At 42.7% G+C, this 22,988-nt stretch overlaps 1 protein-coding gene across 1 annotated transcript in view; it reads right to left on the minus strand.

Annotated features, from left to right (window-relative positions):
- Positions 1 to 20,252: 20,252 nt before the first annotated feature.
- Positions 20,253 to 22,988, minus strand: part of LOC129863906 (atrial natriuretic peptide receptor 2-like) — a 45,949-nt gene continuing 43,213 nt past the window's right edge. The window contains exons 20-22 of the mRNA XM_055936309.1: positions 22,293 to 22,391; positions 21,198 to 21,289; positions 20,253 to 20,788 (exon numbers count right to left, since the gene is read on the minus strand). Of these exons, the coding sequence (XP_055792284.1) occupies positions 20,726 to 20,788; positions 21,198 to 21,289; positions 22,293 to 22,391 (254 nt within the window). The 3' untranslated portion in view covers positions 20,253 to 20,725. The remainder of the gene's footprint in view (positions 20,789 to 21,197; positions 21,290 to 22,292; positions 22,392 to 22,988) is intronic.

A 22,988-nucleotide genomic window follows, 5' to 3' on the forward strand; every position in this document is an offset into this window, starting at 1 on the left:
GATGATTGTGCTGTGCTGTGTGCTGTGAAGTTTCACCTTTAGGGGATATTAAAAGTCTGCAGGTACATATTTCTTTTAACAATGCATGTCATAAGGTGATGCACCAATTTGTAAGTCGCTCTGGATAAGAGCGTCTGCTAAATGACTTAAATGTAAATGTAATTGTTTTGCCTCACACCTGGGCTGAGTAAAGCTAGTGTAGATCTTAAGTAAATGTATAAATCGTACCCACAATTCACTATTTGACAATTAAAAGGTATTCTGGACGGTGGAGTGGAATAATGCATGAAAATTATGTTCAAAAGTAAAGCTGTGAAAGGCGATATCTATATCTAATCATCTCTTCTTTCCTTACATGAGCTACAGTGGGGCAAAAAAGTATTTAGTCAGCCACCAATTGTGCAAGTTATCCCACTTAAAAAGATTAGAGAGGCCTGTAATTTTCATCATAGGCACACTTCAACTATGACAGACAAAATTAGAAAAACAATCCAGAAAATCACATTGTAGGATTTTTAATGAATTTATTTGCAAATTATGGTGGAAAATAAGTATTTGGTCACCTACAAACAAGCAAGATTTCTGGCTCTCACAGACCTGTAACTTCTTCTTTAAGAGGCTCCTCTGTCCTCCACTCATTACCTGTATTAATGGCACCTGTTTGAACTTGTTATCAGTTTAAAAGACACCTGTCCACAACCTCAAACAGTCACACTCCAAACTCCACTATGGCCAAGACCAAAGAGCTGTCAAAGGACACCAGAAACAAAATTGTAGACCTGCACCAGGCTGGGAAGCCAGAATCTGCAATAGGTAAGCAGCTTGGTTTGAAGAAATCAACTGTGGGAGCAATTATTAGGAAATGGAAGACATACAAGACCACTGATAATCTCCCTCGATCTGTGGCTCCACGCAAGATCTCACCCCGTGGGGTCAAAAAGAACGGTGAGCAAAAATCCCAGAACCACACGGGGGGACCTAGTGAATGACCTGCAGAGAGCTGGGACCAAAGTAACAAAGCCTACCATCAGTAACACACTACGCCGCCAGGGACTTAAATCCTGCAGTGCCAGACGTATACCCCTGCTTAAGCCAGTACATGTCCAGGCCCGTCTGAAGTTTGCTAGAGAGCATTTGGATGATCCTGAAGAAGATTGGGAGATTGTCATATGGTCAGATGAAACCAAAATATAACTTTTTGGTAAAAACTCAACTCGTCGTGTTTGGAGAACAAAGAATGCTGAGTTGCATCCAAAGAACACCATACCTACTGTGAAGCATTGGGGCTGTTTTTCTGCAAAGGGACCAGGACGACTGATCCGTGTAAAGGAAAGAATGAATGGGGCCATGTATCGTGAGATTTTGAGTGAAAACCTCCTTCCATCAGCAAGGGCATTGAAGATGAAACGTGGCTGGGTCTTTCAGCATGACAATGATCCCCAAACACACTGCCCGGGCAACGAAGGAGTGGCTTCGTAAGAAGCATTTCAAGGTCCTGGAGTGGCCTAGCCAGTCTCCAGATCTCAACCCCATAGAAAATCTTTGGAGGGAGTTGAAAGTCCGTGTTGCCCAACAACAGCCACAAAACATCACTGCTCTAGAGGAGATCTGCATGGAGGAATGGGCCAAAATACCAGCAACAGTGTGTGAAAACCTTGTGAAGACTTACAGAAAACGTTTGACCTCTGTCATTGCCAATAAAGGGTATATTACAAAGTATTGAGATAAACTTTTGTTATTGACCAAATACTTATTTTCCACCATAATTTGCAAAAAATTTTATAAAAAATCCTACAATGTGATTTTCTGGATTTTCTTTTCTCATTTTGTCTGTCATAGTTGAAGTGTACCTATGATTTAAATTACAGGCCTCATCTTTTTAAGTGGAAGAACTTGCACAATTGGTGGCTGACTAAATACTTTTTTGCCCCACTGTATAGAAACATCAGCAAGAGTGTTGTCATTAATTCCTAGGGGAGACGCTTTGGATTGAACAATATTGCTCAAATGTCAAGATTTAGACACAGATGCAGACAGTGTTACTCCAATCACAATAGCATCTTCTTTATTCATTGTAATTGTCCCTCAGTGGACCGTTTCTTCTCCAGGAGACAGTATACTAGCTGGAACCAAAACAATGCATTTCACATTCATACGGTTCTGACTTAGAATATGTGAACAACTATAAATACCTAGGTGTCTGGCTAGACTGTAAACTCTCCTTCCAGACTCATATTAAGCACCTCCAATCCAAAATTAAATCTAGAATCGGCTTCCTATTTCACAACAAAGCCTCCTTCACTCATGGTGCCAAACATACCCTCGTAAAACTGACTATTCTACCTATCCTTGACTTCAGCGATGTAATTTACAAAATAGCCTCCAACACTCTACTCAGCAAATTGGATGCAGTCTATCACAGTGATCATCCGTTTTGTCACCAAAGCCCCATATACTACCCACCACTGCGACCTGTATGCTCTCGTTGGCTAGACCTCACTACATATTCGTCGCCAAACCCACTGGCTCCAGGTCATCTATGTCTTCGCTAGGTAAAGCTCCGCCTTTTCTCAGCTCACTGGTCACCATAGCAAAACCCACCCATCCCATGTGTAACTCTGTGTTGTTGTTTTTGTCACACTGCTTTGCTTTATCTTGGCCAGGTCGCAGTTGTAAATGAGAACTTGTTCTCAACTAGCCTACCTGGTTAAATAAAGGGGAAACTATTATTATTATTATTTTTAAATCTTCCATCCTCTACATAACCTTTTCATTGGTCTTTCCTCTCACAAGAGACACGTGGTCTGTATTATAAACAATTATAAACATTGTCTACATCAGACACAAACACACTCATGGACACAAATGCACACAGCCCCCACACACAGCCCCCACACACAGCCCACACACACAGCCCACACACACAGCCCACACACACAGCCCCCACACACAGCCCACACACACAGCCCACACACACACACACAGCCCCCACACACACACACAGCCCACACACACAGCCCACACACACAGCCCACACACACAGCCCACACACACAGCCCACACACACAGCCCACACACACAGCCCACACACACAGCCCCCACACACAGCCCCCACACACAGCCCCCACACACACACACACACACAGCCCCCACACACAGCCCCCACACACAGCCCACACACACAGCCCCCACACACAGCCCCCACACACAGCCCCCACACACAGCCCCCACACACAGCCCACACACACAGCCCACACACACAGCCCACACACACAGCCCACACACACAGCCCACACACACAGCCCACACACACAGCCCCCACACACAGCCCCCCCCCACACACACACACACACACACACACAGCCCCCACACACAGCCCCCACACACAGCCCCCACACACAGCCCCCACACACAGCCCCCACACACAGCCCACACACACAGCCCACACACACAGCCCACACACACAGCCCACACACACAGCCCACACACACAGCCCCCACACACAGCCCACACACACAGCCCACACACACAGCCCACACACACAGCCCACACACACAGCCCCCACACACAGCCCACACACACAGCCCACACACACAGCCCACACACACAGCCCACACACACAGCCCACACACACAGCCCACACACACAGCCCACACACACACACACACAAACACAGTTCTAAGATACTACTATCTATATCTGCCTCAACTACCACGTATCCCTATACATTGATATGGTAGTGGTAGTCCTTGTGTATAGCTTAATTATTGTGTTTTATTTCTCAAGTGTTTTTATTTGTATCTTTATTTAACTCTGCATCATTAAGGAAGAGCGTGTAAGTAAGCATTTCACTGTAAGGTCTACAGCTGTTGTATTCAGTGCATATTACAAATAACAATTGATTTTTTCATTTTTTTGCCAGAGACATGTGGTTTCTTCAAGAGCAGAAAGTGTTGACATTTTTGGATGAAATGGCTGTCTGGTGAATAGACAGGAAACAACATTTAAACTTTACTCCATTCTCTGGACAGCTGTTAAGAATCAGTGTTTACCCTCCCATCTCTCTCCACATCCCAAGGGTCTCGGGAGAAAACGCACCGTGACTGACTGCTTTGTGCACAACCAACGGGCACATCTGAGGACAAATCCATCCACCCTTTTTAGAGCATGTGTTGACTATATGTCATGTAGTTGCTCAGTGCAAATACTGAAAATAGGGTATGAAATAAGGGTGTAGACACAAATGCACATTGAGTGATGGGAATGTTTGCTGCATAAAATAGCGCCTTATGTGCCAAATTATATTACAACTTTACGCCAAAGATTTCATCAAAGGAAAATGTGATACCCCATGATGAATGGACTCTTGTGCAACATTATTGAAGTTTTATTTACCATTTTCCAACCTGTGAAAACCAATTAGGCTAAATATAATTTCATTTTGTGAAGCATGTTTCTAACTACATCTTAAAGGGGAAATCTGCCGTTGCTACATCCGTTTTTGGACTTATAAATTACTAATGATTTTAATTTGAGCACTCTTTTGTTGCTGAGAATTTTCCTGCACCTCAGATGAGCTTTGTGATTTACACAAATTCACTGAAAACTCACACTACCACAGTTATATTAACAGTATTGCACTTTTCATGTAGCCTACTTTTGGCCAGATAATAGCCTAACCACCAATCAAGCAACATTAAGGACTAAATGCTAAAATCCTGTTGCTGCAGGATTATTTTGGTGAGATGATATAGGTCAAATTAAGATCCTACATCTGTATACTCATTGATTCTTGAAGAATAGCCTATAACTTAAAGGCCTCATGAGCTTAGTTCAACTGTTGTACCCCATCAGAACCCAAAATATAAGCTTGTTTTACTCCAATGTTTGTAAACAATACACATTTAAACAAACACTGTATGTATAGCCTCAAAACATGGCTAAATCTATATAATTCTGATATCGTGGATGGTCAGTCCTTGCGTCCATAGCTCTGTCTATGAATTTGAGAGTGGTTTTAGCCTACATTTCTCCAGCTCCATCTCTCAGCTTTTTACCAAGACAGAGACGGGTGTTCTTTTGTTTCAACTGCAGATTGCTCCTTTAACTATTTTTAGATATATTTTTACAGCTCAAACATGGTCATATAAATAAAATCTTATACTAGTTCTGTGAACACGGTCTTCTTCACTCTGATTGTGAAGTTTGCTAGTGTAACAAAAAATCGTCCAACAGCTGCAACCATAAAAATAGATTAAATAGAACGGGCTTGGAAGTTGGAACCTCTAACCGTGGCATATTATATATTCTAATTCTTAATTCTGTGGATGCAACAATGTAACTGTTCTGCATGGAACGATGTAACAATGTCATTTGTTTACAGTTGCTATGGTTACACTCCTGACAACAGAATAGTAAATAGTAGCGGTTCATTTTGCCAGCAAGCAAGCTAGCTAGCTCAATTATCTTGGTTTCACATGATAAATTATACATTTTACACTGCTAACTAGTAGTGCAAATATAATGACTGCTTTGGATGCTTCTGTTGAACAAAAATCGATTAGAAAAAGTTTGCTGGATAACTAGGTAGAGGAGGTGAGTTGGCTCACTTTCACAAAGTGCATGGACGCTGTCCTGGCACCTCTCACGTCCTGAGGATTGTTGATCCTCAATTACCTGGACGATTGGCTGATTTGTACCCCGATCAGGACCCAGGTCCTGTCAGACAGATACATGCTCCTGACCCACATCAGCGGGCTGGGCATTACTGTAAATGAGAAGAAGAGTCGTCTGACTCAGTCCTCATGAGAGCACGCCTGCCCACCAGAGGGGTTCAGGTGATCTTATCTTCCCTCGAACACTTGGTATCCACGGGTGGTATCCACCCTGACCTGCCAACGCTTGTTGGGCTTGCTGAAGGCGGCCTAGTTGCTGATTCCCCTGGGCCTGCTCCATCTCCGGCCTCTTCAGTGGTGGTTCAACTCCCACCGGCTGCACCCAAAGCGCCACCGTCACCACCAGCTGCGGGTGACCGCACAGTGCCTCAGGGCATTGTTGAGGTGGCACTGTTGCTCTTTTCTCTCAGGTGGGTGGGGATGCTGAGGATGTATCGCCGGGAGCTGGTCAGTACAGACGCCTCCCAGATCGGCTGGGGGGGTGTGACCAAGGGTAGGTCGGCCAGCGGCTGTTGGCTACACCATTGGAGCAGCAGGCACATCAATACACTAGAGCACTGAGCTGTACTGCTGGCCCTGCAGTCTTCCCTTCCACATCTGAAGGGAAGACATGTCCTGGTGAGAACGGACAACACCACATGTGTGGCTTACATCAACCATCAGGGTGGCCTGAGGTCCCACTGCCTCCATATTATGGCACGGGAGCTCCTTCTTTGGGCTCAGGGACATCTAGTGTCTCTATGCGCAGCACACATACCTGGCATCCTGAATGTGGCAGCGGATATACTCTCGAGGGAGGGCCCACCACCTTGGGGCTGGAGCCTACATCCCCAGGTCGTGCAGTACCTGTGGGACAAGTTTGGAGGTGGACCTGTTTGCCTCCCTACACTACCCCCTGTGGTACTCCATGTCAGATCCACCAGGGCCTCTGGGATTGGATGCTCTGGCTCACGATTGGCCAGGGCTGGAGCTTTACGCATTCCCCCCTCTTTTTTCCCTGATCCAGGCTGTGCTGGACAGGACCAGGATGGCGGAGCATCATCAGCTGCTGGTGGCCCCATACTGGCCCAGACGACCCTGGTTCAGCCTTCTCCTGTTTTTGTTGTCTGGGACACCTTGGCAACTGCCCCTGAGACCCAACCGGCGGGGGGTGGCGTCCGAGACAGCACCACCTCAGTCTGTGGGCTTGGCCGCTGAATGGCACCAACGGTCCATGTTAGGACTACAGGAGGGTGTAATGAACACCATGCAGAGTGCAAGGGCACTGGCTATTACCGCAGCATACCAGTTGTGCTGGCGGTTGTTCTGCTCTTGGTGCACTGGTATTGAGGCTGTCCCCGAGTCGTGCGGGGTGCAGTATGTTCTCCAATACCTACAGTCTCGCTTGGATGAGGGCTTGGCAGCCTCTTCACTGAGAAGGTATTTGGCCGCTCTATCTGCCTGCCATGTGTGGTGGATGGACAGGCCGGTGGGGCGCTATCCCTTGTTCTCCAGGTTTATGAGGGGGTTTGTTGCCTGTGTCCATCTAGGACCCGCTCAGTGGCGAACTGGGATCTGGATGTGGTCTTGGCAGCTTTGGCAAAGCCGCCTTTTGAACCGCTGGAGTCTGCCTCCCTGAAACACCTCTCTATGTTGGTGGGTTTCTTTGTAGCGATTACTTCCATGAAGAGGGGGGTGAGCTCCATGCTTTTTCGGTAAGTTCTGATTCTACCGGATGGACCCCGGTGGGAGGAGTATATCTCTCTGTCCCAACCCTTCATTCCTCCCGAAGTTTCTGCTTACAACCCCCTGCCGGTGGCAGGGGAGTCTGAGCCTCCATCCAGCATGCTGTGCCCTGACCCCAGCCGCGACACAGGTGTACATGGGAGTAAATCTGTAAATCCTCACCTCGGATGTATCCCTCCGCCACGGAGTGATACCAATATATTGGAGTGATCCATATACTGTAGTTCACATAACCGTGGTTACATACGTAACCTTCGTTCTCCCTCCTGTTATCTCAGTTAGCTATGAATATGTGCCATCATTAATAGGTCATTAGTATAAGTCACACCTCTAGCTAACTACAAATCATTGAATGCAACAATATGTTGTCACACATGGCACAGCTTTGATTAATCTGTGGAATTACATTCATTCAGCAGGCCACTGCAGTCCTTGACAACGAGAGGCACAGAGCGCACATACACAAAAATTGACATAAGGGGATTCTCACTGGATCTGTCATCCAAAGTTCAAGATGTCACCACAATGAATTCTGCTTTCACCCATCCCAAGGGTCATGGGGTGAGACAAAGGGGTAGGTACAGTATAAGAACATTGATCAGTTTATGTCAAGAAACATTTTCATCCAGACTAACCTTGAATAGATTTTTTCCTGGAATGAGTTTGAGATTCAGTGTTCAAACATTCTGTGACTTTACTACTGTGCGAGCTGTTGAAAAGCATACTTTAGTGATGTCTCACTGGCTGGCTTGATTCAAATTCACTCAAACCTTTCAGAGTTGCTTTTAATAATAATAATAATTTATTACATTTCTATAGTGCTTTTCATAAGAATCTCTAAGCACTTCAAAAGCAAAAAACAAACAAGCATTACATCTTCATGAGTAGCCTAACTATAGTTAGGTCAACCAATAGAGGCCAAGGTTTTGAGTTGGTGTGTTGCTCATCTTCCTAACTGTGATGTTTTCACATCTTAAATGGTTTTCTATGTTATATTTGTTCAGGCCTCAGGGGAGATCTTCTGGAAAAATATCTAATCAAGTAAATAAGGTAGGCCTAATTTATAGAAGTTTCATTTCATAACAGTTATCATAACGCTTTGAAATATTTTTTTTAGGATGTGACTTGCTCGAGACGTGACACGACATTGCTCATTCCATTTCTTGAGCAGAACTGGTAGGAGGAAAGTGATGTAATTTACAAGTCTTGGTTAGTTTTACAGTTCTATGAAAACGTTGTGCTTTTTTATTAGACTATGATCGGATTTAACATTTATTTGAATTGTACTGTGGTTAATAGAATATATCCCCAACAATTTGGTTAACATCTCCAACAAGTGCATTTAAAAAAAAAGGGAAAGGGAGGTAAGACATGATTTAAAACTGACACAGTTTCTCATAGCCACTGACCTGTGCCGTACAAAACCACACAGTCACTGAACTAGACTTTTACTGAATGCTCAAAGTTATATGTGAAAAAAACAAGTCTAACTAGTTTGTTATGACAAAAAGAAGATACATTTGCAAAAGTAGCATTAGTCATAATTGGAGAGTATGGCACTGTTGTTTTCCGTGACAATCGTCCTCCGTAGGGAAAAAGTATAAGTAAATGTCAACATGCAGTGCATTCAGAAAGTATTCAGACCCCTTAACTTTTTCAAGCTTTTGTTACGTTACAGCCTCATTCTAAAATGTATTAAACCGTTTTTCCCTCAACAATCTACACACAATACCCCATAATGACAAAGCAAAAACAGTTTTTTAGACATTTTTGCAAATGTATAAAAAATAGAAAACTGAAATATCACATTTACATAAATATTCAGACCCTTTACTCAGTACTTTGTTGTAGCATCTTTGGCAGCGATTACAGCCTCTTCTTCTTGGGTAGGACGCTATAAGCTTGGCACACCTGTATTTGGGGAGTTTCTCCCATTCTTCTCTGCAGATCCTCTCAACCTCTGTCAGGTTGAATGGGGAGCGTCACTGCACAGTTATTTTCATGTCTCTCCAGAGATGTTCAATCCGGTTCAAGTCCGGACTCCAGCTGGGCCACTCAAGGACATTCAGAGACTAGTTCCGAAACCACTCCTGCGTTGTCTTGGCTGTGTACTTAGGGTCATCGTCCAGTTGGAAGGTGAACCTTCGCAGTCTGAGGTCCTGAGTGCTCTGGAGCAGGTTTTCATCAAGGATCTCTCTGCTCCATTTATCTTTCCCTCGATCCTGACTAGTATCCCAGTCCCTGAAAAACATCCCCATAGCATGATGCTGCCACCACCATGCTTCACCGTAGGGATGGTGCCAGGTTTCCTCCAGACGTGACGCTTGGCATTCAGGCCAAAGAGTTCAATCTCGATTTCATCTGATCAGAGAATCTTGTTTCTCATGGTCTGAGAGTCCTTTAGGTGCCTTTTGGCAAACTCCAAGCTGGCTGTCATGTGCCTTTTACTGAGGAGTAGCTTCCATCTGGCCACTCTACCATAAAGGCCTGATTGGTGGAGTGCTGCAGAGATGGTTGTCCTTCTGGAAGGTTCTCCCATCTCCACAGAAGAACTCTGGAGCTCTGTCAGAGTGACCATCAGGTTCTTGGTCACCTCCCTGACCAAGGCCCTTCTCCCCTGATTGCTCAGTTTGGCCAGGCGGCCAGCTCCTTGAAGAGTTGGTGGTTCCAAACTTCTTCCATTTAGGAATGATGGAGGTCACTGTGTTCTTAGCACCTTCAATGCTGCAGACATTTTTTGGTACCCTTCTCCAGATCTGTGCCTCTACACAATCCTGTCTCGGAGCTCTACGGACAATTCCTTTGACCTCATGGCTTGCATTTTGCTCTGACATGCACTGTGAGACCTTATATAGACAGGTGTGTGCCTTTCTAAATCATGTCCAATCTTTTGAATTTACCACAGGTGGACTCCAATCATGTTGTAGAAACATCTCAAGGATGATCAATGGAAACAGGATGCACCTGAGCTCAATTTTGAGTCTCATAGCAAATAATTTAGCAAAAATGTCAAACCTGCTTTCACTTTGTCATTATGGGGATAAAAAAAAAAAAAATGTAATCAATTTTAGAATAAGGCTGTAACGTAACAAAATGTGGAAAAAGGAAAGGAATCTGAATACTTTATGAATGCACTGTACATTTACATTTAAGTCATTTAGCAGACGCTCTTATCCAGAGCGACTTACAAATTGGTGCATTCACCTTATGACATCCAGTGGAACAGCCACTTTACAATAGTGCATCTAAATATTTTAAGGGGGGGGGGGGGGGGGGTCAGAAGGATTGCTTTATCCTATCCTAGGTATTCCTTAAAGAGGTGGGGTTTCAGGTGTCTCCGGAAGGTGGTGATTGACTCCGCTGACCTGGCGTCGTGAGGGAGTTTGTTCCACCATTGGGGTGCCAGAGCAGCGAACAGTTTTGACTGGGCTGAGCGGGAACTGTACTTCCTCAGTGGTAGGGAGGCGAGCAGGCCAGAGGTGGATGAACGCAGTGCCCTTGTTTGGGTGTAGGGCCTGATCAGAGCCTGAAGGTACGGAGGTGCCGTTCCCCTCACAGCTCCGTAGGCAAGCACCATGGTCTTGTAGCGGATGCGAGCTTCAACTGGAAGCCAGTGGAGAGAGCGGAGGAGCGGGGTGACGTGAGAGAACTTGGGAAGGTTGAACACCAGACGGGCTGCGGCGTTCTGGATGAGTTGTAGGGGTTTAATGGCACAGGCAGGGAGCCCAGCCAACAGCGAGTTGCAGTAATCCAGACGGGAGATGACAAGTGCCTGGATTAGGACCTGCGCCGCTTCCTGTGTGAGGCAGGGTCGTACTCTGTATCAACAGAATCTGCTCAATTTGATCTGTGGACACTAATTATGAAGAGAGAGGACAGGGAGTTTACACCACAAATCAGTCTGTTATGACAGCCATCAAATCAAATCAAATGTTATTGGTCACATACACATGGTTAGCAGATGTTAATACGGGTGTAGTGAAATGCTTGTGCTTCTAGTTCCGACAGTGCAGTAATATCTAACAAGTAATCTAACAGTTCTCCAACAACTACCTAATACACACACATATAAAGGGGTGAATGAGAATGTGCAGATATAAGTATATGAATTAGCGATGGCATAGGCAAGATGCAATAGATGGTATAAAATACAGTATAAACATGTGATATGAGTAATGTAAGATATGTAAACATTATTAAAGTGGCATTGTTTAAAATGACTAGTGATCCATTTATTAAAGTGTCCAGTGATTGGGTCTCAATGTAGGCAGCAGCTTCTCTGAGTTAGTGATTGCTGTTTAGCAGTCTGATGGCCTTGAGATAGAAGCTATTTTTCAATCTCTCGGTACCAGCTTTGATGCACCTGTACTGACTTCGCCTTCTGGATGATAGCGGTGTGAACAGGCAGTGGCTTGGGTGGTTGTTGTCCTTGATGATCTTTTTGGCCTTCCTGTGACATCGGGTGCTGTAGGTGTCATGGAGGGCAGGTAGTTTGCCCCCGGTGATGTGTTGTGCAGACCACAACACCCTCTGGAGAGCCTTGCGGTTGAGGGCGGTGCAGGTGCCATACCAGGCAGTGATACAGCCCGACAGGATGCTCTTGATTGTGCATCTGTAAAAGTTTGTCAGGGTTTTGGGTGACAAGGCACATTTCTTCAGCCTCCTGAGGTTGAAGACGCACTGTTGCACCTTCTTCACCACACTGTCTGTGTGGGTGGACCATTTCAGTTTGTCTGTGATGTGTACGTCGAGGAACTTAAACATTTCCATCTTCTCCACTGCTGTCCCTTCGATGTGGATAGGGGGCTGCTCCCTCTGCTGTTTCCTGAAGTCCACAATCATCTCCTTTGTTTTGTTGACATTGAGTGAGAGGTTGTTTTCCTGACACCACACTCCGAGTGCCCTCACCTCCTCCCTGTAGGCTGTCTCGTTGTTGTTGGTAACCAAGCCCACTACTGTTGTGTCGTCTGCAAACTTGATGATCGAGTTGGAGGCGTGCCTGGCCACACATTCGTAGGTGAACAGGGAGTACAGGAGAGGGCTGAGCACACACCCTTGTGGGGCCCCAGTGTTGAGGGTCAGCGAAGCTGAGATGTTGTTTCCTACCTTCACCACCTGGGGGCGGCGCGTCAGAAAGTCCAGGACCCAGTTGCACAGGGCGGGGAAGACTGTGGACCTGTTGTGCGGTATGCAAACTGAAGTGGGTCTAGGGTGGCCGGTAAGGTGGCGGTGATATGATCCTTGACTAGCCTCTCAAAGCACTTCATGATCACAGAAGATGCACCTGTACTCACATTTAGTTCAGTTATCTTTGCCTTGGGTACAGGAACAATGGTAGCCATCTTGAAGCATGTGGGGACAACAGACTGGGATAGGGAGTGATTGAATATGTCCGTAAACACACCAGCCAGCTGGTCTGCGCATGCTCTGAGGACCTGGCTAGGGATGCCGTCTGGGCCAGCAGACTTGCGAGGTTTAACAAGTTTAAATGTTTTACTCACATCAGCCACGGAGAAGGAGAAGGGGGATGCAGTCTTTGTTAGCCAGCCGCGACGGCAGCACTGTATTATCCTCAAAACGGGTAAAGAAGGTGTTTAGTTTGTCTGGAAGCGTGACATCGGTGTCCATGACGTGGCTGTTTTTGTTTTTGTAGTCCGTGATTTCCTGTAGAGCCTGCCACATACGTCTCGTGTCTGAGCCATTGAATTGCGTCTCCACCTTGTCCCTGTACCGGCATTTCGCTAAATGAATAATGTCGAATAACTGGAACTGTAGAACAATGTAATGCACATGGTAATGAATGCACATGCACTAATCATGCAAGCCTAAGCATAGCTCTCATTTCTCTCAAATCACTACATAGACCTTACACACAGCACTGCATCTACTGATAGATGTAAAAATAGACATCTTAAGTTGTTCAGCAATAATTGAACATTTGGAAAAACAATGTCAGAGCACCAGAGACGGATAAGCATGTTGCTGTAGGTTCTCATGCTGATATGGTCCTCCTCTATCTCACAGTGAGTGGACACATGCGGAATTCAACCACCAGCCTCCCGAAACACAGCTCTGCTCCACCACCAAAGAGGACTACAAAGTCTTTCATCCTTCCCTCTCTTCGCCTCTAAAGGTCTACTTACTAGATCAATGATTTTCTATGAACATGTTTACAAAATACCCCTCTTTGTGAGACACATTGTTTTGGGACAAGCTAACTGTCTTCCTGTCTCTTGTATATGTACTGTAAACTGACATCAGTAGTATTCCATTTAAACTTCAACAGACTTAATTTCTAATGCATTCTTTGTTTGCTGTGATTAGGAGCATGACTACAAAGGCGATCAGGCAGTTACTTTTTGGAGTGAGAATCATCAGCACATACAGGTTGGTCTGATTATTCCATTACACCTCCATTTATACTGAACAAAAATATAAACGCAACATGCAACAATTTCAAAGATTTGACTGAGTTACAATTCATATAAGGAAATCCGTCAATTTAAATAAATAAATTAGGCACTAATTATCTATTTCACATGACTTGGAATACAGATATGCATCTCTTGTTCGCAGATACCTTTAAAAAAAAAGGTAAGTGCGTGGATCAGAAAACTAGACAGTACTGAATCTGGTGTGACCACCATCTGCCTTATGCAGTGTGACACATCTCCTTCACATAGAGTTGATTGTGGCCTGTGGAATGTTATCCCACTCCTCTTCAATGGCAGTTGCTGGATATTGGCGGGAACTGGAACACGCTGTCTTACACGTTGATCCAGAGCATCCCAAACATGCTCAATGGGTGACATGTCGTGTGAGTGTGCAGGCCATGGAAGAACTGGAAAATGTTCAGCTTCCAGGAATTGTGTACAGATACTTTCGACATGGGGCTGTGCATTATCATGCTGAAACATGAGGTGATGGCATTGGATGAATGGCACGACAATGGACCTCAGGATCTTGTCACGGTATCATAAAAATATCCACCGATAAAATGCAATTATGTTCATTGTCTGTAGCTTATGTCTGCCCATACCATAAACCCACCAATGGGCAATCTTTTCACAACGTTGACATCAGCAAACCCCTTCCCCACACGACGGCATACACATGGTCTGCGGTTCTCAAGCCGGTTGGACGTACTGCCAAATTCTCTAAAACAAAGTTGGAGGTGGCTTATGGTAGAGAAATTAACATTACATTCTCTGGCAACAGCTCTGGTGGACTTTCCTGCAGTCAATGTCACTGCTGTTAAAAGAAGAGGACCCAGGTGCAGCGTGGTGAGCGTACATGTTCTTTATTTAGACAAGACGCTGAACAAAACAATAAACACTACAAAACAAACTGTGACGCTAAAGGCTATGTGCCCTAAACAAAGTCAACTTCCCACAAACACAGGTGGGAAAAGGGCAGCCTAATTATGGTTCTCAATCAGAGACAACGATAGACAGCTGTCCCTGATTGAGAACCCTACCCGGCCAAAACATAGAACTAAAAAAACATAGAACATAGAATACCCACCCCAACTCACGCCCTGACCAAACAAAAATAGAGACATAAAAAGGATCTCTAAGGTCAGGGCGTGAAGGTCAACATACCAATTGCACACTCCCTCAAAACTTGAGACATCTGTGGCATTGTGTTGTGTGACAAAACTGTACATTATAGAGAGGCATTTTATTTCCCCCAGCACAAGGTGCACCTATGTAATGGCCATGCTGCTTAATCAGTGTTTTGATGTGCCACACCTGTCAGGTGGATGGATTCTGTTGGCAAAGGAGAAATTCTCACTAACAGGGATTTAAACAAATGTGTGCACAAAACTTGAGAGAAATAAGCTTTTTGTGCATATGGAACATTTCTGGGATTTTTTATTTCAGCTCATGAAACATGGGACCAACACTTTACATGTTGCGTTTTTATTTTTGCTCAGTGTACATAACCCTCTCTACATTATGATAAATGGACAGAGCACCATGTTTTCACTATTACGACCGCTTAACATTATAGCCAACATATGTACATTATATTTAATCATTTTTACATATTTTCATGTAATATTATATAATACAGCATATTTTCAATCAGATTTTGTGTGACATTAACTCTGTCTGCTATAATAAAGTGACTGTAATGTTAGTGGTCTCTCTGCTTTTGTGAAGCATTTGTTATCCTGCTCTTCCTCTTACAAAAGAGAATACAACAAATGTATTTAAGAGCTCCCACTTACCCAGACCTCAGTAAGACATTACATGAGCTTGTGACTAAAGCAAACATTTTTAAAAGCATTTTATTTACCAAATCAAGGTTAGAGGACCATAGCCTTATTCGGTTCATACTATTAGGTTCATACTCTGTGTGACCCACTCCTACCCCTGTATTAAATATCTGCTGCACAATCTGTCTTATATTATCGCAATAAAACCATCTAAATATTATTGCACACTTGGCCCTTGAATCGTAATATTTGATGGCTGTTGATATGTAAGATATGAACCAATGAAAATGATTTTGCATATGTTTGTCATTTTGGTGTCATATTTGATTACTATTTACAAGCCTCGATTTTGAATTTGGTCTCAAGAAGACCTTCAAAAAGACATCTTAGTAGATTCTGCCAATAGTGTTTAAAGAGCACAGCTGGTACAGGGTATTGTCCAATTCTGAATGAGATGCTGCATCTCATCCACTTTTACCCAGTTCCGTTCATTTAAGCCTTGAAACGAGGCAGAAGATACTGTTAAAATAGCATACATAGTCTGATAGTACTCAGTCTACACCAGACCCATATATGTAGAGCCAACTTTTCGAATTTTGTAGTGCTAGACATTTAATTACATAGCACTGTTTAAATATTCTTCTTGCAATGTTAATGGGGAGCTAACATGGCTGCCAGAGAATATTGTAGTGTCATGTAAATGCATCATAATGCAGAAACCTCTCTAAATACATGGCTCTGGTTTACAGCAAAGCTATTTTGAAATAAAAGCAAAAAAATATCACTTACAGTATGTCATGTACCGTGTTTTTTCCATGTCTCAGGGTGTGACAGTGGTGAATACCAGAAATACTCAGCAAACCTATCAGTGAACGCATGGATGACGAGCATATGCTGTACACACCTCAAAATGTACAGTTGAAGTTGGAAGTTTACATACACCTTAGCCAAATACATTTAAACTCTGTTTTTCACAATTCCTGACATTTAATCCTAGTAAAAAAGTCCCTGTCTTTTAATAGTAGAGAGAATGATCTATTTCAACTTTTATTTCTTTCATCACATTCCCAGTGGGTCAGAAGTTTACATACACTCAATTAGTATTTGGTAGCATTGCCTTTAAATTGTTTAACTTGGGTCAAACGTTTTGGGTAACCTTCCACAAGCCTCCCACAATAAGTTGGGTGAATTTTGACCCATTCCTCCTGACAAAGCTGGTGTAACTGAGTCATGTTTCTAGGCCTCCTTGCTCGCACACGCTTTTTCAGTTCTGCCCACAAATTCTATATAGGATTGAGGTCAGGGCTTTGTGATGGCCACTCCAATACCTTGACTTTGTTGTCCTTAAGCCATTTTGCAACAACTTTGGAAGTATGCTTGGGGTCATTGTCCATTTGGAAGACCCATTTGCAAACAAGCTTTAACTTCCTGACTAATATCTTGAAATGTTGCTTTAATATATCCACATAATTTTCCTACCTCATGATGCCATCTATTTTGTGAAGTGCACCAGTCCCTCCTGCAGCAAAAAATTGTTTGGAAATTTGGTATCAGTTTGGAAATTGCTACCAAGGATGCACCAGACTTGTGGAGGTCTACAAAATTTTTTTTTGAGGTCTTGGCTAATTTCTTTTGATTTTCCCATGATGTCAAGCAAAGAGGCACTGAGTTTGAAGGCAGGCCTTGAAATACATCCACAGGTACACCTCCAATTGACTCAAATGATGTCAATTAGCCTATCAGAAGCTTCTAAAGCCATGACATCATTTTCTGGAATTTTCCATGCTGTTTAAAGGCACAGTCAACTTAGTGTATGTAAACTTCTGACCCACTGGAATTGTGATACAGTGAATTATAAGTGAAATAATCTGTCTGTAAACAATTATTGGAAAAATTACTTGTGTCATGCACAAAGTAGGTGTCCTAACCAACTTGCCAAAACTATACTTCGTTAACATGAAATTTGTGGAGTGGTTGACAAACAAGTTTTAATGACGCCAACCTAAGTGTATGTAAACTTCCGACTTCAACTATACCTGTTACGAGCATTGAACATATCATGCATTTTATGAACAGTGGTATTAAATTATGTTTCCAGTATGCTATATAAGCCAAATTATGTCAAGTCTCTGCACCACATATGGTATAACATTTGTTCATCAAGCATTTTCTCCACTGCAGTGGTTCCATAGCCAAGCAATTATGTAGAAACTGTACAATAAAATATTAGTGAGAATACATTCTATATCACAATTTCATTGAAAGCCTTAATAATGCTTAATCATGTTCTTATGATTTGTGTAAGTTCTGCACATGTTTTAACACAACTAGACAGATGAAAGGCATTGGATTGTGACTATATCCCAGGGTTATTATCTCCTTGTTGAATTACAGTTGTTATCTTTTTATTCATACCAGGGCTTTGTATCAATACAATTATCTCTGTTTGTTCATGCTGTTATTTTTGCTTGTAGGTTATTTTTCTCCACTTATGCGGTCTCATTTTGCAACCCCAAATTACCACAAGTGAGCACTGCTGAACAACAGAAAGCAACATTTTCCTCTTTCTCCTGCGCTAGGCAAAAATTGATCTGGCTAATGACCTTCGACAAATGCCAGAAGCCAGACATTTTCTTCGATGAGGAAACTGTTTTTCCACCTTTAGGAACAAGAGAGGCACACAGAAGCCTTCACTGTACCGATGTCAGACATACTGATGTTCATGCAGCCTCCTTACATCAGAGAGCAGGGCTCGATTCAAATACGTGTTCTGTTGATCAGAGGACAATTTTACATGGTGTTACTCTCTCCTCTCCCTTTCAGCAGAGATTAGGAGGAGGTAGCTATGGCAACAAGTAATTTTAGACTACATTTATGCAGCTTTTTTCCCAAACATTTCATTACCTCATGGGATTAGATGGGGAAACAATTGGTGTCTGAAACAGATGCAATTTAGCTACTTACTGCCAAGTGAAATATATTGCCACCTAATCCAAATGAAATGTGATTAAGTAAATATTCCCTTCTTGAGTAAACGTGACTACTCATTTTCCCCTTGGTTAGATGAATAATGTCTGTTGATCTATCCATAAATGTACCTTTGTTTAGGTTTATAAATTATGTATTACAGTACTTACATCACTGTATTTCCCTGTGAAGGGGCATACTGCTCTGCTTAAAATGGATGTGGTACTTTTGTCAGAGACCAATTGTGAACATACCTGCATTGCAAATTCAGTCAGTGCATTCCCCATCGAAAGCTCTCTTCTAAGTTGTCTATCCTCCCAAGCAGCATACAAAAATGCTAGTGAAATTCTTCTCCCTCGCTTCAAAAAGATAAAACCATGAGCCCTTGTTGACTCAACAATAAGTAACATTTATCCTTAATTAATTCTACAGTAAAAGATCCAGAAGTCAGTCTATAGCAAATAAATTGTAAATTTACAGTTATTACATATCTGTACGCACACACGTACAGAAAAGCAAATTGTACACTCCCTGAAAGGGAAACATAAGTGACGATAGTCTTATGAGACACTGTTACTTGGTTGATAAGTGAATTGGAGCGACTGAACATTTAGTCCTGTTAAGGGACCCACCACCTCCTCACTTCATTGTGCGACTTGCTAACGGGCACATTCAGTGTGGCAGTAGAGCTGAGGGGAGTGGGTGGGCGGTAATTAGGACTCAGGCCCGGAGGGAAGCTGTTCCCTGCAGAGATGAAGAGACACACATGATGCCATGCCACAGGGGATAATGGACTGGTGATGTCATTGCAGCTTAATACAACTGCATCCTACACCCCCTGATATTGGCTGTCATTTCTTGACTAATTGTTGCTTTTGAATGAGCTTCTTCTCACTGCATCTTTGACATGCAAACAGTTCATTGTAGGTGCTTCATTTGCAGTTTTTGACAACGTTGCAATTTGAAAAGACAAGATTTTTCTCAATGGTGCATATGGTGATGTTCTAAAATGTAATTGAAGGTTTCTGACACTGTCAGACAATGCAAATACTAGGCTATGGATGATTGTATCATGGGCCTTTGGTTTAATAAAATAAAGAAAAATGTAACACTAATTAGCTTGGCATAACTTCTGTTATTCTTTTGTGAAATGTAATATATTAAAGTGGTATGCTATAATTAGAATTCAGGCTCTCTAAGGTACCATAGCAATTTCAACAGATGGGCCATTCAAGATTCCCAACAGGTTATGCTGTGTGCATACAATTGGTTGGATTTCCCTTCAACTGAATAGCATACACTTTCATTCCTAAAAAAGACAAATCATTCAAGCAAGTTCTCTTACATTTTTAGAGGACGGCATAAGGAAACTTAATTAAGTAGGAGTTAAATCTAGGAGAAAATATTTGGTTAAGCATTATCAGGGGAATATGGCCCAGTTCTAAAAGTTCTGACGTACAGCCAGAAATAAGTAATTAGCTGGCTACAAGGAATGTCCCCCTTATACCGTCAATCATGACACTTCAAAGTGTTATTGTTTTGTAAACAATACTAAATCATGAAATGTTTTGATCAAAAGGACATTAACAGTGCAGTGCACAGACCCACACAGGACTATGAAAACACACTATGTTAAACCATAAATAATATTCTCTGAACAATGATTTGTTGTATTTTACTCCGTTTATTGAACAAAATATCTTACAATATCTTGGATGTACATATATACATATATCATCTTGTACTGTATGACATCACTGTGGAACTCTAACCTCTGCATTGACATTGATCATTACACTGTGCCTATCTGTTATGAACGCTGTATGGAACTATTAATACATCATTGACTTCCAAACACATTATACAAATCTTGATATAAAGCACAAAAAAATATTAATTCATCATCATCGAAAAGTACTCACTCTCAAGACAGAAAGATTCTTCATACAAAACATCTTTACAACTTTTTGCAGTTACCGTACACAGGTATTAAACATACCATTAAACATCCCTTCTTTTCATACTTTAGGAGGGTATCCCCTTTAGGACTTATTCTAAAACAAATAAAGCAGTGGCTGGCTGTGCCACTGTGTAGCCTCCTCTGTGGTTGGCTCCAATGTGAGTACAGTAGCGCCTCTCAAATAACGTACACGTCTGTCTTCTCCCCCTGAAGCCAATAGGTTCTCATTTTTCCTTTGCCCTGGAAAAACACAGAAATCAATAGGTGTCATCAATGGAGACGAGTGGGAGTGATGGCTACACAAAAGGGCTTCTCTTCCTTAAAGGGTGACCCTGACATTTGCAGGTCCTGTTAGAACTCATCTGACATAGAGAGTATACTACTCCACATAACCAGATATTATGGTTCTCTTTCATTTTGACAGGAGAGCACGGACATCTTTTCTTCACGACACTCGTAATCTGAGAGGCCCAGAGCTCCACATCTACTGACATGCAATGCATTCCTCCACCAAGAGAATAAACAGGATGGGAATCACAAGAACACATTTACCATTCTTTCATATTCCTTCGTCTATCAAACAATACTGAATACATGAAGCCGTTAAAGATAATGCTGACAACACATTCATTACTCATTGTGGCCTCACCTTCATTTCTACGTCCCCTCTTAACTGGAGATCAAAATAGCCAAACTCATCCAGCACTTCTTTGGTGGCTGAAGAGAGGTGGATCCTCAAGGCTGTGAAACACATCAATGGGACAAGAGACACATCACAGTGAGTGTTTTGCAGGGAGTGACACCCAGTTGCATTACATACAAGCATTTATCCTCTGCCATATGCACTGGGGCAGACAATAACAATTATAATACACACGCATACTGTACGTTAACCAAGTAGATCTGTCTACGTTAGGTGGTCAAAAGTAGAAATGAACAGTGAAATCCTTCCTGGTGCTGTGGATATAGTGCCTAGAAACAACTTGACAGTGCAGTCCCAGAGGTGATTCCTACCACTATAGGATATGTGATGGTATACAGTTTTATCACTACGGATGTGACATGGGTATAAGTGTTATTAACTATTTATCAATGGACGTGAAAGCACAAAGCAGGAAATGAGCAGGAAGGGAGTGGGTTAATCAATAATGTGATGAGTCTCTCACAAAACCTCCTGCCTGGCACAACACCAGTGGTCCCACTATCACCACACCAGTTAAGAACAGCTGCCAGTAATACCAGTCCAGATAATCACTCTTAAACTACGATGACAACCTCCATCCTGTCTGTTGCTTTGTGACTATAAATATCCCATTCCCTGTCTACTTTATGCATCCCTTGACGTTTACGTTTCTGACAGGGAAATATGTGCCAAGAGCTAGTCCACAATTTGTATAATTGGATGGTCATGGACTCTCAGACACAAGATATCAGTCAGATTTAGTTAAGACAAATAATGACGGGGAACCAGTCTTTCACAAACACCATTGCATGAGACCAATACAACAGGGGATACTCTGGACGAACAACCACAAAATCCAAATCCGAGCAAATACCACATAAATAACAAATAATGAGTACTTAGTAGTCAGTGTGTGTCAACTGAAATATTTATTTTTCCCCAATTGAATTCTAGAATGTGACCATTGTTCCTTACAGCAGCATTTGGTTCGAATATTTATTTATTTAAAAAGCGCTGACAGCCACTAAAATAGAACAACAGAGATCCGAATGTGACACTCACCCTCTCCATTCGATTCCATCCGAGACGCTGTGTTGACAGTATCTCCAAATAAACAATATCTGGGCATTTTCAGACCCACCACCCCAGCACAGACAGGTCCTGAACAGAAGAAAGGCAGTGAATTATGCTGGAAATATACTCCATGGAAAACCATCATTTAGATAAAGTAGCATTTCTTTCATTACCAGAACCTCACATGATAAGTTAAGTGTACTTAAAAGCATGAAAGATTAGATTGAACTCAAACAACGCATGCAAAAAAATGAGATTGCGCACCTACCACGCAGACTGTTGAAAGACCTATCAGTGATGTTCATATCAAGTGTTTGAATAAGAGTATACTGTACATTCTGCCTGCATGAGATAATGTCCGAGAACTATCGCCAACCAACCCCCCCCCCCGAAAAGCTTGACCTGATCCGCCTGAGCGTGCAATACTGCCTGTACTTGTTCAAATATTGTCAATACTGGAGAAATTGCCAGAGATTTCTTAACTGAAATATAGTATGTCCTGAAACCTATATATTGTAATCAACGGTCATAACCATTCACAACAGTTTATATAAATGACTGAGCAAAAGCCCCATGCGCTCATGAAGCAGGAATAGGCAGGACACATAAGGGGGCAATTGAATCACAGATGAGTTCTTGGCTAGTCGACTATTTGCAACAGTGATAAAAATAAAAAGTTTCATC

The sequence above is a fragment of the Salvelinus fontinalis genome, chromosome 10 (genome assembly GCF_029448725.1).
Source record: "Salvelinus fontinalis isolate EN_2023a chromosome 10, ASM2944872v1, whole genome shotgun sequence".
Lineage (NCBI taxonomy): Eukaryota > Metazoa > Chordata > Actinopteri > Salmoniformes > Salmonidae > Salvelinus > Salvelinus fontinalis.